General features: G+C 45.3%; 1 protein-coding gene across 5 annotated transcripts in view; it reads left to right on the top strand.

Annotated features, from left to right (window-relative positions):
• SENP6 (SUMO specific peptidase 6) overlaps positions 1-16,937 on the top strand; it is a 147,414-nt gene that overhangs the window by 81,635 nt on the left and 48,842 nt on the right. For 4 of the 5 annotated variants that reach the window (XM_034766185.1, XM_034766186.1, XM_034766183.1 and 1 more), the window contains 3 exons: positions 752-897; positions 13,441-13,843; positions 15,017-15,252. In XM_034766185.1, coding sequence (XP_034622076.1) covers positions 752-897; positions 13,441-13,843; positions 15,017-15,252 — 785 coding nt within the window. The remainder of the gene's footprint in view (positions 1-751; positions 898-13,440; positions 13,844-15,016; positions 15,253-16,937) is intronic. The other variant, XM_034766184.1, reaches the window with a different exon arrangement.

Here is a 16,937-nt window from a genome sequence, read left to right as displayed (position 1 = left end):
GGAGCTATATATACACACATAAAGAGAGCATAAACAGGTGGGAGTTGTCTTACCAACTCTGAGAGGCCAATTAATTAAGAGAAAAAAAACTTTTGAAGTGATAATCAAGCTAGCCCAGTACAGACAGTTTGATAATAAGTGTGAGAATACTTACAAGGGGAGATAGAGTCAATGTTTGTAATGGCTCAGCCATTCCCAGTCCTTATTCAAACCGGAGTTGATTGTGTCTAGTTGTCTATGGAAAAAGCCCAACTACATGACAACAGAGAGATAGTTCTGATTTTTCCCAATTTATTTTGTAACCAGATATTGCTCTGAATTTTTGAATTAATGATAGGGAGGTTGGAATAGTGGTTTCTGGTTTTGGATGTATGCAAAAGGGTATTGTCTGCATATAACATCAGTTTATACTCCATGGAACCAAGTTGTATGCCTCAGATATTTTAATGAGCCTGTACAGCTATTGCCAGGGGCTCAAGAGCCAAATAAAAAAGTTAATGGGGCCAGAAAACACAATTTTCTAGTACCCCAGAAAAGGCTGAAGAGGTCACATTGTTGGTTGTGATATGGGGGACTGGGTAAGAATATAACAGTTGGATCCAGGAACTAAATATCGGTTCCAATCCAAATTTTTCTACAGTGTAAATCATATACCTCCAGCCCACTCCTGTCAAAAGTCTTTTCTGCATCTAAAGCTAATACATTGATTTCTCTGTGTTAATTTATTTGATTTTTTTTTTTCCTCCCATAGAAAGTATAATGGAGAACACGGAAGAGTCAGGATCAGAATCGGAATCTGAAATTAAGAGGAAGGTACAACAGAAACGTCACTGCAGTTCATGTCAATCTGATTTGCCTCTGTCTCCTGCTACAAAAAACTGTTTAACCCACTTAGAGGTGGGTTAGATACACAATGCGAAATTCTATTTTAACTTCAGAAACGAGTAGCATCAGTAAGAGACAGCTCAAGTTTCAGAGTGGAAATAGTTACAGTTTTAAAAGTGTTTGTAACTGGGAACAGAATGTTTCAGTGATTTAAAATATGTTTATCTACCACTCTGACACATCCAAATTGTAAAGAGTCAATATTGGTACTGTGTATACCTTTATAATATTTATTTCTTCAAATGATGATCCCTGTTTTATTCTGTGGAGGGTAATATGCATGTGCCATGCATCCGGAGATTTGGGGAAGTAGTAGTATCCATTGGTCTGCGCATGCACCCTGGGTCTGCGCATGCACCCTTGATTTGGTAGGAGGTGATAAAGGGCAGGGTGAACCGCCTGTGCCCGCAGTCCCTTCTCACAGCCACATGGTCTGAATCGGAGCCTCAATTGTTTTCTCATCTCTTGGAATGTTCTTTCTAAAACACAGAAAAAAGACTTGTCTATAGTTAGTATGTCAGTCAACGAAGCTATTCTCCAACAGCCCCACACTGTCTGGCATACCCTGGCCACCTGTTCACCCACCCCAGAAGGGGGTGGAAAAGAGATGCTATGTATTGGGTGAGAAAAACTCAGATCCCTTCACCAACCCCCCAATTCCCTGGTTATTCAAGCAGCAACGGAACAGGCCAGGCAACATCATCTGTGTTCTACTCCAACTGAGAAGGCGGGTAGGAGATTGGACCTCGTGGGTTGTAAGATCTTTTCTTAAGCTAGCCTTCAGTTTTGGCTCTAGTTACCTTGCTTTACTAGCAAAATATGACTTTCTGAACTATGACCAGTTAGTGGACTTTGCTGACAAACTTCCCCAGCAGGACCTTGTCCTATTCCATACTATCTTAGAGGAAGGCAAATTGGTTGCCAGGACAACGCTCCAGGCCGTGGTGGATTCGGTGGACATATCTTCACGCACTATGGCCACAGGGATCGTCATGAGAAGAGTACCCTGGTTGCATTTGTCTGGGAGGTGCAGAATACCACTGAAGACCTCCCTTTCAATAATTCTCTCCTCTTCAACCCAGAGACTGATGATTACCTTCACTCCCTCAAGGACTCCAGACTACTCTGCGATCACTGGGTGTATATATACACACCAGCACCCAAATGAAAGTTCAACCACCCACCCCTTGCACAACAGTTCAGAACTCCTCAATTCTTTGAGCAACCCTACGAGCCTCCTTTTAAGAATCAGAAGACCCAACAATCCCATCCACCTGGTCTTTGCATAAGCGATATTTCTGAGTGCATTTAGAGAGCCAACAACCACCTTGCATTCCACCATTCATACAACCCACCCTCTCTGGGGAACATCTAGCACTCTTTTTCTACCAGTCTGAAGTGTGATAACGGACAAGTGGGTTCTGGATGCCATTCAACATGGCTGTGTGATCAAGTTCATGATACTACCTCATCCACATCCCCCGTCCTGCCTCTGGGACCACTCCCATGATAGTATCCTCGCCCTAGAGGTAGATGCCCTCCTTCAAAGGGGAGCGACGGAACCTGTTCCCATGGCCTTTTGAGGCACAGGGTTCTAGTCCACTTATTTCCTGGTACCTAAGAAAAAAGGAGGATGGAGACCAATCCTAGATCTGTCATCTCACTCACTTCATACGTGGACCAAAGTTTTCTATGGTCACTCTTGCAGCCAATTATACCCTTGCTAGAAAGAGGCACATAGGTTACGGCTTTTGATATGCAAGACACTTACTTCCACATATTCATCCTATCCACAGAGGGTTCTTGAGATTCATGGTAGGCTCTCGACACTTCCAATACAGGGTTCTGCCATTTGGACTCGTTACTGCTCCACGGGTCTTTAGCAAGGTTTTCTCTGTAGTGGTTGCCCACCTCCAGTGTCGAGGGATCTTTAGGGTATGTCTACACTTGCTGGTAGATCGGCCCTGCTGCAGTCGATGCAGCGAGTGTTGATTTAGCGGGTCTGGTGAAAACCCGCGCTCCCATCGATTTGTGTACTTCACCTCCCCGAGAAGCATAAGGGAAGTCAACAGGAGACGCTCTCCCGTCGTCACAGCACAGTGTAGCAACTGCGGTAGGTGGATCTAACAACATCTACTTCAGTTACATTATTCACGTAACTGAAGTTGCGTAAGTTAGATTGATTTACCATGGTAGTGTAGACCAGCCCTTATATTCCCCTATCTCGATGACTGGCTGCTAGCAGCATGATCCAAACAGGAGGCTCAAGTATCTACCTCCCTGCTGCTCTACTGCTCTCTTTCCTGGGCATCAACAACAAAAAATTGACATTAAACCCCACACAGTCCCTAGAGTTCATTGTGCCATGCATCTATGGCTTGGTCTACACTAAACCCCCAAATCGAACTAAGGTACGCAACTTCAGCTACGTGAATAACGTAGCTGAAGTCGACATACCTTAGTTCGAACTTACCCCCGTCCAGACCCGGCAGGCAGGCTCCCCCGTCGACTCCGCGTACTCCTCGCGGCGAGCAGGATTACCGGAGTCGACGGGGAGCACTTCTGAGTTCGATTTATCGCGTCCAGACTAGACGCGATAAATCGAACCCAGAAGTTCGATTGCCTGCCGCCGAACCAGCGTGGTAAGTATAGACAAGCCCTATGTGGTCTCTGCATGTGCCTACCCTACCAGAGGACAGATTCCAGACCCTGTTAGAGCTGATTACTATGGTGACTTCCAGTCCTTCTGTTCCTGCCAGAACTTGCCTTTCCCTTTTTGGTTACATGGCGATGTGCACGTATGTCACCTCCTTCGCTTGTCTCTGCTTTTTCTGTGGCTACAGAGAGCCTATTCTCCTACGAACCATTCCATGGACCTTCTACTGACTATCCCATTCACACACACCCCACCACCACCACACACACAGCCAAGATTCTCTTCTTGTTTTCAATGATGGAAGGACCAATTCAAGTTTGCACCAGGATACCCTTCCTTCAGTCTTCCCCATGCACAATGATCATCACAGATGCATCACTCAATAGATGGGGTGCCCACATATGCTAGCACCTGACACAAGGAACTTGGACTGAACTTGGAATCCAGCATGCACATCAACATCCTGGAGCTTGGGGCAGAAAGGAGTGTGTGTCATGCATTTCTCCTGTCTATCCACTCCCGTCGAGTTCTCATCATGTTAGATGATACCACCACCATTTACTACGTAAACAAGCAAGGGGGCACAAAGTTGCCAGCACTTTGTGCAGAGGCGGTTTGCTTGTGGAACTGGTACATCGCACACAATATCCTGTTTTCCGCATCTTATCTTCCGAGGACTCCGAACATGATTGCGGACTCTCGCAGCAGGAAATTTGTGACCAACCACAAATGGGAACTTCACAACTCTGTAGTCAATGACATTTTTGACTGATGGGGAACTCCGATCAGGGACCTCTTTGCCTCCCAGACCAACAGCAAATGCATCCAGTACTGCTCCAGGGAAGGGCTCTGCACCCATTCCCAAGACACTGTCCTAGTCATATGCTAGTTGGACCACATCAATTATGCCCCTCTTCCTCTACCGCTCCTGTCCCGTATCTGCCACAAGATCAGACGGGAGAGAGCTCTGGTCATCCTGATCGACTTGTTCTGTCCTCTTCAATTCTCATTTTTCCCTCTTCTGGATGTCAGCATGTCCTCCGTTTCTCCTTCTGGCTTTTCTGGAACTGCTCATGCAACTCAATGGCAGGATCAGACACACTGATCCACAGGCACTGCTCTTTAGAGCTTGATTTTTGGATGGGTATCTTCGCTAGAACTGGAGTGTTTGTCAGCAGTACAAGAAGTATTCTCAAATAACAGGAAAAATCCATGAGGCAGTCAAATTGAGCCAAGTGGCAATATTTCACCTCCTAGGCCCAGCAGAAGGGTCTTGCTCCTGGGGCTGTGGGTGTTCCTTTCCTTTTGGACTATCTCCTATTGCTGAAGGCCTTGGCACTCGCTCTCAACTCCATCAAGGTGCATGTAGCAACCATTAGTGCTTTGCACCCCCCGTGGAGGAGACCTTTGTCTTTATGCACTACTTTGCTGCAAGGGTCTCTTATGAACTTATCCTCCCATTCAATTCATCGCTCCCAAGTGGGATTTCAACTTTGTCCTCACGGGATTAATGAAATTGTCCTTCAAACTTCTGGCTTCTTGCTCACTGTCTCTCCTCTCCTTCCTGGTATGTATTATTTCTGTGAGAAGGGTAGGCAAACTGGGGGCCATAATGATGGACCTCATCACCCTTCACCACGTTCCATAAGATGCACCCCAAGATTCTGCTAAAGTGGTTCCTTGCTTTGACCTCAAACAAACCATTCACTTACCTGCTTTCTTTCCAAATTCGCACTCCTCAGAGGAGGAACAGTGCCTTCACTTCCTCAACATCCAGAGGTCACTGGCCTTTTACCTGCAGAGGATGAGGCCATTCAGGAAGTTCCCTAGACTGTTTATTGCTGTAATGGAAAGGATTAAGGGGCAAGCCATCTCCACTGAGCAAATTTCTAAGTGGGTTTCGGGGTGCATTATGTTGCATCGATTATCTGAACTGTCTCCACCCCTTGGGGTACGAGCTCACTCCATAAGAACACAGGCATCCAGTATGGCCACGCTTCACAATGTGCTGCTTACGGATGTATGTAGGGCGGCCACAAGGAGTTCAGTACATACCATTACGCCTTGGTTCAAGACTCTGTGACAGATGTCTCATTCGGCGTGGCTGTTCTCTGCTCCACAATTCTGTCCTCTTCCTTGCATCTTCCTCCTAAATAGGTACTGCTTGTTAATCACCCTCAGTGGAATATAATAGAGACAATCACTCAAAGAAGAGGAGGTTACTTACATGTAACTGGAGATTCTTTGAGATGTGTGGTCCTTATCTATATTCCAGTCTCACCTTCCTTTCCCTGTGCTGCGGATTTCTTGGTTTACAGTACAGAAGGAACTGAGGGTGCTGTCCGTTCACTCCGCCTTTTATTGCCTCGGACAAAACCATGAGGCTGACCACATGCTTGGGCCAAACGACACTACTACTTTCAAAATCTCCGGCTCCAAATGCATGCTGTATGCAAATAACCCTCATTGGAATAGAGACAGAGGAACCACATATCTCGTAGAACCTCCAGTTACAAGTAGGTAATCTTCTCTTTCTGATGATGTAGTAACAGAATGGTCAGTGTCTAAATTATTTCAGTCATTTCTCATACTTGAACATGATCGGTTATATTTTGACAAACCTGAAAATGCCAGTAATTTACAATACTTGTTTGTGTTCCATATAAAATAGTAATAATATTTCAGTGTGTTAGTATTTTAAAACAAAAGGAATCTGCTAAACAAAAGAGAGAACTCTTTAGTGTTTCAGACAAAAAAGAATAAAAGTTATTAAGATACGTAAGTGCCCTCCTTGAGATGGTAGTTTTCCATAGATATTGATCTGTAATATAATAAAAATTAATCTGTTCTTCGAGTTCTTGCTCATGTTGATTCCATTCTAGGTGTGTGCGCTCCCACGTGCACAGCCATTGGAGACATTTTGCCTTAGCGGTACCTGTAGGGCAGCTGTGGTGCACTCTGGAGTGCCGCGCTTATGGTGCGGTATATCAGGCACCCCTGACCCTGCGCCCTCTCTGTTCTCTTACTGCCCGTGGTGGTCAGTCAGAGTGCCTTCCTTGCTCTTCAAGGAATTGCGGTTACTTTCTTCGAACTGTGTGCCTTTCAGCTTTGTATATAGTTATCTTTAGTGTTAAGTATCTGTTAATTGTGGTAGTTAGTGTTAGTAGTTAGGTCCCAGCATAGACTTTGTGCCCTGGTCTTTGGGCTTTAAGCCTTGCGACTCCCGTAACAGGCCTATGCCTGTTAGCAACCCTCACGGCATCTGTCTCAGGTACCTGGGGGAAGCACACGTTAAAGAGTGGTGCCGCATTTGTAGGAACTTTAAGCCTTGCACGCAGAAGGAGACACACATCAGGCTTGGTGTCCGCCCTCCGCCTGCTGTTGAAGCCATCTTGGCATGAGTCTCCCAGCACCTCGGCATTGGCAAAGAGCACCATTGGCACTGGGGCCCTCTTAGCACCGCTCCACATTGCCGGTGCCAAAGAAAAGGGCTGAGAAGTACGGTTCCCCAGCATCAGCGAAGAAGGCTGTGAGCAAGGAGCTGGCCCCGAGCTGCCTGCCTACACCAGAGCCCTGCAGTTGGCCCTCCCTGATTGGGACAGTCCGCCTGAAAAAGGTCCTTTGACTCCTTTGAGTGAGACCTTCTCTCCTGCTGGTACTGACGGCTTTGAAGGCCCAGGTGTCAAACGAGCACAGCCTCCGCCTGCACAACCAGTGCCACCAGTGCTGCAGGCTTCGTCTAAGGCTCCCCAAGAGGGCAAGTTGGTCGATAAGGCTCCTCAGTGAGCAGCTGATCGCCAATGATGTCATTGAGATCGGCGATGGCTTACCATCGGTCGCAGGCTCTGCGGTCACGGTCGCCATCGTCTCGGCACATCTCGCTAGGAGGGAGGCGCTGGTCCCATATTACTGGCGCTGGTCACTGTCCCGAAGATCATCGTCTTGGCACCGTTCCGGGTCACCGACACCGTGGGAATGATCATCTTCCCGCCTCCTCGGCACAGCACCTACTCACCACACTATCGGCACCGGTCTCCTCAGGCGGGGAACAGATGTCTGGTTTCAGTGGTCTCTAGGCGGACCCACCCCTCATAAGTCCCTCTGTGGTCTCTGAAAGGGGGCTTTTCTGGTACCGAGGGCCGCTTCAGCCTGTCACCCCAGCCTCAGCAGTGGGACTGGGCATGGGAGCTGACAGTGGTGGCAGCTGGTCAGTGGCAGCCAGGACAGTGGCCTGCTCAGTGGCAGTGTTGGAACGCCTGGGGTTGCCCCCAATCAGTCCACTCATTGGCCGCTGCTGTGGAGCACTCGTGCAGGAGGGCACCTCACTGGCCCGCTGTGCCGTGCAAATGGTGTGGGATGCGGTGGACCCAGGGTGGTGGCGTCTGCAGTGGTGATGAGGCGCAGCTCCTGGCTTCAAACTGCTGGACTCTCCCAGGAGATGCAGACCTCCATTCAGGACCTTTTCTTTGATGGAAATGGTCAGTTTTCTGATCAAACGGATGTGAGGCAGCATAAAGTAAAGGATACCGAAACAAACCTCTATTCCCTGGGCATCCACACGCTGCAGTCAACGCGTAAGACATTCCGGCTGCCTCCACTGCCAAGGTTGTGGCAACCCAGTTCCGGACCTGCCAGGAGAGGGGATATGGACACCAGCTTTGGTCGTCGCCACCTTTCTGCCTCCTGCTTGCCCACGCAGCCTTGCCAGGCTAAACATTCGACGGGGCAGAAGCGCCCGTATTGATGGGGCGGTTGAGAGCGATGCCCCAGCCAATTCCCCGGATCCGCCGCCTTTCCTCAACTGCCTTTTCCCTTACCACTCAGCCTGGTTGAGAGTTACATCGGACTATTGAGTCATGGACATAATCGCTAGGGGCTATACCCTGCAATTTTTGCCCACCCCTCACTTCCCCATCCCTCTTCAGGGACCCTTCTTACGAGCAACTCCTCGCTCAGAAGGTCGACAACCTTCTGCGTCTGGGGGCCATGGAGGATGTTCCTCGGGACATGAAAGGAAGGGGGTTCTATTCTTGGTATTTCCTAATCCCAAAAGCCAAAGGGGGCCTCCTACCTATCCTGGACCTGCACCACTTCAACAAGTCTCTCCAGAAATAGAAGTTTTGCATGGTCTCCCAGGCCTCCATCATCCCCTCCCTGGTTCCGGGAGACTGTTACGCTGCTCTCAACATAAAGGACACTTTTTTCCATATTTCTATATTCCTGGGGCACAAGTGCTTCCTCTGTTTTTTGGTGGGAGCACACCATTTCCAGTTCATGGTGCTGCCCTTTGGCCTCTCTTTGGCCCCCAGGGTGTTCACAAAGTGCATGACGCTGGTAGCAGCTTACCTCAGGTGTCGTGGGGTCCACCTATCTCCATACCTCAACGACTGGCTCATCCAGGACAGGTCTCCAGATCAAGTGTGGGGCAGCCTCAATCTGGTATGTTCCACCTGCTGCGACCTGGGCCTGTTAATAAATATAGAAAAGTCAATGTTAGTGCCAGTCCAGCACATAGAGTTCATCGGAGTTGTTTTAGACTTCATGCAGGCCAGGGCCTTCCTACTGAAAGCACACTTTCGGGCCATGTTGGACCTGATCTCCCATCTGAAGAACCACCTGCTCTCTACGGCCTACACCTGCCCATGGCAGGTGGGTCATGTGACCGCATGCACGTACGTGGTTAGCCATGCTCGGCTCCACCTACAGCCCCTACAAGCATGGCTCGCCTTGGTCTATGTTCCCAACAGACATTTCCTGGATCAGATGGACAGGATACCAGACTGTGTTCATTCTTCCCTCAACTGGTAGCTAGATCCCTGATTGGTGCTGTGGGGGTTCCCTTCGTGACTCCGTCCCCATCACTGCCTCAGATCTGGGATGTGGAGCCCATCTGGGCGAGCTCAGCACCCAGAGCCACTGGCTGCGGGACGATCTAACCCTCCATATCAACGTCAGGGAGCTTAGCAGTTCGCCTAGCCTGCCAGGCCTTCTTGCCCCACCTAAAAGGCAAGGTAGTGCAGGTCCTGACGGACAATATTGCCGCAATGTATTACATCAAAAGGCAGGACGGGGCCAGGTCTTCGGTCCTTTGTCAGGAGGCCCTCAGCCATTGGAACTTTTGTGTGTGGCATGCCATTCATTTGGTGGCCGCCCACCTACGTGGTGCCAAGAACGTTGTGGCAGATCGCCTCAGCTGAGCCTTCTCATCTCACCGCGAATGGTTGCTCCATCTGGAGGTGGTTGGCCTGATCTTCTGCAGGTGAGGGAGTCCCCAAGTGGACTGGTTTGCTTCCAGGCAGAACAGGAAACGTGCTCTGTTTCCTGCAGAGCAGGGACAAGGGATCCCTGTCAGATGCCATCTTGATACATGGTCGCAAGCACTGATGTATGCCTTCCTGCCGGTGCCCCAATTCACAGGGTCCTGATAAAAGGGAAGCAGGAAAGGATGAGCATCATTCTCATAGCCCCAGTGTGGCCTCACCAACACTGATTGGGCATGTTGCTCAGTCTTTTGGCATCCGCCCCGCTGCAGCTACCTCTTCAGCCGGATCTGCTGTCCCAGAACCACGACACAGTGCTGATCTGAACCCGGCGGCTCTGCATCTGACAGCATGGCTACTGCATGACTGAATGCGGAAGAGCGACTATGCTCTGCTGGGGTCCAGCAGGTCTTGTTTACCAGGTGACCTGCCTGGAAAAGTGGAAATGATTCATATGTTGGGCCTCGGATTGACAACTTCGGGTCTCAGAGGCCCCGCTGCATCATGTCCTCGCCTATTTACTGCACCCAGGGCCTCTCGCTCTCTTCGGTTAGTCTACCTGGCAGCCATTTTGGTGTTCCACTCTCCATTTCAAGGCTGGTCGATTTTTGCCAATCCTATGATGGCACGATTCTTAATAAAAGGTCTGGAGCACCTCTACCTGCACATCCGGGACCCAGTCTCCCCCTGGAACCTGAATCTTGTGTTGTCATGGCTCATGGGCCCTCCCTTTGAGCCCTGGTTTTGTGCTCCTCCTGCTTCTTTCTTGGAAAGTTTATTTCTTGGTTGCCATAACTTTGACCCTCAGGGTGTCTGAGATCAGGGCGCTCACTTTGGAGCCGCCCTATACATTCTTCTACAAGGACTAGGTCCAGCTGCATCCACACCTGTCCCAAGATCGTCGCCCAGTTTCATGTGGGTCAGAACGTGTACCTAACGGTCTTCTGCCTCATGCGTCAGATGAGGAACGCAGACTGCATACCCTGGATGTCAGACGGGTGCTGGCCTTCTACATAGCTAGGACCAAGCCATTCCGCAAGTCAACGCATCTGTTTGTTGCTGTCATGGACAGGATGAAAGGTTACCCAGTGTCTACCCAAAGAATTTCATCTTGGATCACAGCCTGCATCTGTTACTGTTATGAGCTGGCGAAGGTGCTCCTGCCAGCGATCGTGACAACTCACTCGGCTAGGGCACAGGCATCCTCAGCAGCCTTCCTAGCATGGGTGCCGATCCAAGAGATCTGTTGGGCTGCTACCTGGTCATCCGTCCACACGTTAGCATCTCATTATGTGCTTACCCAGCAAGCTTGGGATGATGCTGGCTTTGGCAGAGCAGTGCTGCAAGGTTGTGAACTTTGAGCTGGCCTCTGAGGAGTCTGCTTGTGAGTCACCTAGAATGGAATCGACATGAGTAAGCACTCGAAGAAAAAATGGTTACCTTTCTTTCATAACTGTTCTTAGCGACTTGTTGCTCATGTCCATTCCATTACTTGCCCTTCTGCCTCTCTGTTGGAGTTGTCAGCAAGAAAAAAGTGAGAGGGCCTAGGCCGACAGAGCTTGATATACTGTGCCATGAGTGCAGCACTCTAGAGGGCGCTGCAGCTGGCCCCATAGGCACTGCTAAGGCAAGTCTCTGACGGCCATGCAAGTGGGTGCGCACACACCTAGAATGGAATGGACATGAACAATGCATCTCAAAGAACAGTTACGAAAGGTAGGTAACCATTTTTTGTTCCCACGGGGAAAAAATGTCTGACATCATTAACTCTCCCATCCAAAAGGAAAGTTTAATATCCCCTTTTACTTACTTTTACCTAGTTAGGTTAAATTTATTTGTAATGTGATCTGTTAAATCTAAAAGGCTTAAAAGAACTTTTAACTTGCTTTACTTGTTGACATTTTTCAAATATTTATTCTTTCAAGCCACAAACACCGAACCATTTGGTAAATATTATGAGTGAAAGAGCATCATTTGGGGTAACTTGACGTAAGAGGTACAAGCACTCAACTATCCATTCCTGCTGATATATTGGTAATTAATAAGGACTGTGCATAGAGAAGTAAAACTGCCATTTTGGGTTTTGTTCCGGTCAAGTGAAGAGGGGAAGAGGGAGGAGTTTTCAATACAAAAATATCCAATGATTGGAGGAAAAATTAGAATGGAAAAAAAATTTAGAAGAGCTTCTTTGCACATGAAATGAGAAAAAAGCACAATTTCATGCTAAAGATCTAAAACTTCTACTTGCAGTAAATTGATTTTTCTATCAAATGTCATGAACATATATATTTTTTTCATCCTTGGACCTTTTAGCATTTTTCTGTCTTTTAGTCAAATGAATGCACTGGAGGATATACATAATGTATGTGCATTTCAGTATATTCAGTACATAATGCGTGTAATGTAGTTATGTCAAATATTGTGCTTACTCTTAAAGCTAGTGAGCCGTTTAAACAAAGGTGGTATTCTTGTTTTCTATTTCTGTTTCAATTGCAAGACTCATATTAACTGCTAAATATGGTGAATAATTTATTATCAGAGAGAATTCTGTTCCTGCAATGAATTTAAAATGTCAAATGGTTACATGGCTGAGCATAAAAAGAGAGAAGGTAATGTCCTGACCTCAGTGAGGACAATGGCAAAACTCCCATTGGGTGAAATCCTGACCCAGTCTTTGCAGCTCATTGTATGTGAGAGCAGCAAGAGTGCTGTGTCACATGATACCATTGTGTATACTGTATATGCCAGAGATGTTTAAAGAATGGAAAAAAAAAAACAAGTGTGTGTTTGGGGGGTGCGGGGGGCCGCGGTGGAATCTGTCTATAGAGTAAGGTGTCTTAGTTTGCATGAATCCTACTGTGCAGGTTGAAATACTAGAATAAGTGTTGGAGATTAGATTAGTGAGTAGAGGGCACATGAGATAGTCAAAGATACATAAATGGTGGTGATAAGATTTAATATATTGTGTGGATTTTTGCTAAGTTTTAATTTATTTTGTTCTACTTAGGATATAAAACAAATGCACAATAAAAATAAGGCGAAAGTACAATCTACTTAAATAGCTTGTTTCTTTCAAAGAGAGCCTAATTCTAGCAAGGTTCAGTGGTTGGTGTATCATCAGCATAGCTCATGCTGAGACGTCACATGAAAGATAAACTGACACCTTCTACTTTGAGACCTCTGAAAGATAATTATTGTTGAAAGCTGCTATTTCATGTTTCATTGCTGTGTAGAATTCTGGGCTGCGAGGAGGGAGAGTCTCAGACCTTAATCTCCAGCCCAAGCCTGGAAGTCTAAACTGCAGTGAAAAAGGCCTTCAGCCAGAGTCCTGTGAGCCCAAGTTGGGTGGCACAGGACAGCCATGGGTGTCTAGTTGCAGTGTAGACATACCCTTTGACTCCCACTTAAAAAGCAAAACAAAAAAGTCAAGCTACTCTTTAATGCTTGCTTTAGACTTGCATTCTTTGTGGTATTGCTAACATAACATACATAGGTCTGAGTGATTGTTTCTTTTAAATATACATTTCAATTGCAAGATTAAAATCTGGGTTTCTGTTGTACCTTTTTCTACAAATGCCAAAACCACATGTGTTGTACTTATTGCCGTTTTTTGTTTTTTTTTGTTTTTTTTTATTCAAGGATTTGGAACCAACTGATTATTCCACGTTTTGCTCAGGCTGTGAAAAGACAAATGAAAATCAGACCAAATGCCAAAGTTATGGAAATGTTTTCTGTAAGGATTTGCAAAGACGCTCCAAACAAACTGTGACATTAAGTGAATCTCTGAGACCTTTATTGCGATCTTCAATACATCAGAATTCAACGGGGCAAAAATCTCCAGGTACAGGATTGAACACACAGAAGTTCTATGGCTCTGCTGGTGGGAAGGGTCCAGTTGATATCATATTGAGTCGTGATATTCTAGGACATTCTATGTCGCGACCGAATGGAAAAGTTGGTCTCTTAACTGGGACAAAAATTCCTAAAAGTTCAGGAAACTTAAGACAGAGGAATACAAGACCATCTGAACTAAATGATCCGAGTAAGTATGCTTTTATATAGCTAGATATGATTTGAACTTGCCAAATACCCAAGAATATTCTATAAGAATGAAAGATATTTGGTTCCATTTGTCTCCTGCCAACTATTTGGAATCTTTTTTGCTGATCTTGTTCTTTTTTTGTTTTTAATTTTGCATTGTTCTGCGTTTTAGAGGTACACCCCTTATGAGTACAATAAAATATGATGAATGTGGAAAATCTAGTAGTTTCTTAATATATTTAAAAATACTAGGCATGCTGCTGCTAATTGATTCTTAATTTTTAAAGAGTATTCCTGCTGAGGATGCATTACTTAAGCTTGAAAAAGGGAAGGTGGTTTTTTGGCTTCTCCCTCTCCTTTGCCCCTCACATCCAGGTCATATCACATTTTGCTGTTTCTTTCTGCATAACATTTCTAAAATCAAACATTTTAATTTAATCTACATGGTTGAAGTTCTGTTGTCCAAATACTCAGCTCATGACTGGACTGCGGCAGCCTCTTCATATTTACTTTGTCTTCCCCAATGCTTACATCACTACCCTCTAGTCCAATGTAACATGTACCTGTGAAGACAATATTCCTTATCCATTGCTCTGACCATGTCCACCCCCCACCATACCTTTGAATTAATCCCAGTGCTTCCACATAAGATTCAAACTTACTCGCTGAATGGTGTACAGGTCCGTAGGGGTGAATAGCACAGAGAGAGAGGTTAAGCAGCTTGCTTACAGCCACATAGCAGTGCCAGAATTAGAACTTCCAGAGTTTCTGGTTCCAGTCCCATGCTTAGTGTACTGTATCATGCTGCCTCTCAAATTTAAGTACCTTGAGCTGTGCTCTGGATGGTAATTTTTTTTTTAAATATTTGCCAGGGCTCCATTGCCTTTTAAGAATGAACCTTTCCAGCAAAAGATAATTAAATTGGGCTTAACTCCTATTGATCACCTTACTGAACAGGTTTATTTGTCTTGACCACGAAGTTGGTATTTCCACTTCCACTGATGGTGGCAAAGTAAATATTAATAAAGAAAATATGTTGAAGAAATTGATGCAGATGACATTTGATGTTCTGTGTTTTAGCTATCCAAAAAGAGAAAAGCCACTAAATAGTCATTTTAAAAAAAATATTACATGCATCAAGCATTGTATTTTGTATTTAATATTTGCTTCCTAGTTATTTTGTCCAGTGACGACGAGGAGGATGACGACGACAGTGGCAGCACTAACAGAATAGAAAGCACATCGCCTCGACCTGCAGATTCAGCCCGTTCTTCCCCAGCGCCTTCCACAGGAAAGGTGGAAGCAGCATTAAAGGAAAATACTTCTGGAATAGAACAGAGATTAAGTACTGTTGCAACGGACACAGAAATTGCCATCACATTACCAAGAAAAGCAAGAATGAAAGATCAGGTACTCAGTTTAAATTTTTTTTAATTTTTTTTTTAAATAAACCTCTGTGTATAAAATTTCAGATAGCGAATGAGAAATTTAAAGGTGTATCCTACCAGAAGTTGTCATAAGTGGTCTTTATTTGATTATTTTTCACCTTGGACAGTTGGTCAAGTATTCTCCTCATTCATACAACTTTGGAAGCCTAAGGAAACTTGTTCAATATATGTAGATGTTTATGCATTTAGGGATGTGTTAAAAAAAATCATACATTCTCAACATTCTTTGTGTTTAATGCTGAACAGATTATCTTTCTATATAATTAGGGACCTGTTCTTCCATTGTGGGATGTGAAGTGTTGTATAATATTTGTATGCATTAATGGAAGGATAATTTTTAGCATTAAATTTTTTAAACATAAAGGGACACTGGGCAAGGATGATGGTCCTTAAAATTAAATACTTTGACAACTGTCCCAAGTAATAGCACTTATTTTAAGGATTTCATGGTGGGGATTTTTGTTTTTTAGTTGAGCACCACTGCAAGAATTGGATAAACAAAGACAAAAAATGCACCATGAGCAGACTCCTTTAGTGCTGTCAAAGGGGACAGCTTTCACGGTATGTTAATTTAAAGACTTAACAACCTTGACAGTGATCCTTTAAAAAATAATAAATAAATAAATTCCCTATAACAATTGGTGTTCAATTGATGATGGTGCTGCTTAAAGTTCTTTTGGGTCACTTGTACATTTGAGTTATTGTGAATTAGGTCCAGCAGCTGTATGACTACATTGCAGTTAAATACCCACAGCTGGCCCATTTCAGCTGGCTGGTGCTGCAGGGCTGTAAAATTGTGGTGTAGGCATTTGGGGTTGGGCTGGAGCCCAGGCTATGGGAACCTTCCCCCTTTGTGGTGTCTCCCCGAAAGTCTCCACTGCAGTTTTATAGCCCCATAGCCGAACTCCCACAAACCCAAATCAGCTGACACAGGGCAAGTGTGGGTGTTTAATTACAATGTTGACATACTCCAAGTGTACTTGATAGTACACCGGATGTCAGATCCAAGTTGGAAGTGTTTGAATGTGTGTGTTGTTTAGAACACTGAACTAGTGGTATAGATTTCAGCATATTACATTCATATTCAAGAAGTCAGCACTCCTTTGTGGAAATGTACTAGGCTACATAATATGCTCTGTTGATTAACTTTTAAGTTGGCAAGGCCTGAAGTTAGGGTCACGAATACAATTCTTCCATTTCAGTTCTTCTAATACTCTTCTGAAATTACATAAGGAAATAATTGAAAGCACTTCATTGAAACTCATTGGAAGTTAGGCACTTAAGTCCTATTTGAGCCTTTTGAAAACCTCCCCACTGTCTTTCACTGCACCACCTCATATTCCTTTTCACTAACTTTAAAGAACGAACTGCTAACATCTGAGTTTTACTGAACACTTTAGAGTGAGTGAAATAAAGACAGAAAATTGGCAAATTAGATGTGGGCTGAAATATCATCAACATGGAACATACTTACAGTTTTAGCCATGATAGAAGGAAACTACCATTAACTGTGTCTGTTACAATGCTTGTAGTGTTGACATAGCAGTGTTGATCCCAGGATATTGAGAGACAAGGTGGGCGAGGACCTGAAGAAGAGCTTAAACTCTTGTCTCTTTCACCAACAGAAGTTGGTCCAATAAAAGATAT

The sequence above is a fragment of the Trachemys scripta genome, chromosome 3 (genome assembly GCF_013100865.1).
Source record: "Trachemys scripta elegans isolate TJP31775 chromosome 3, CAS_Tse_1.0, whole genome shotgun sequence".
Taxonomy (NCBI): domain Eukaryota; kingdom Metazoa; phylum Chordata; order Testudines; family Emydidae; genus Trachemys; species Trachemys scripta.
The sequence above is the reverse complement of the archived record's forward strand: the minus strand, read 5'-3'. Positions and strand labels throughout refer to the sequence as shown.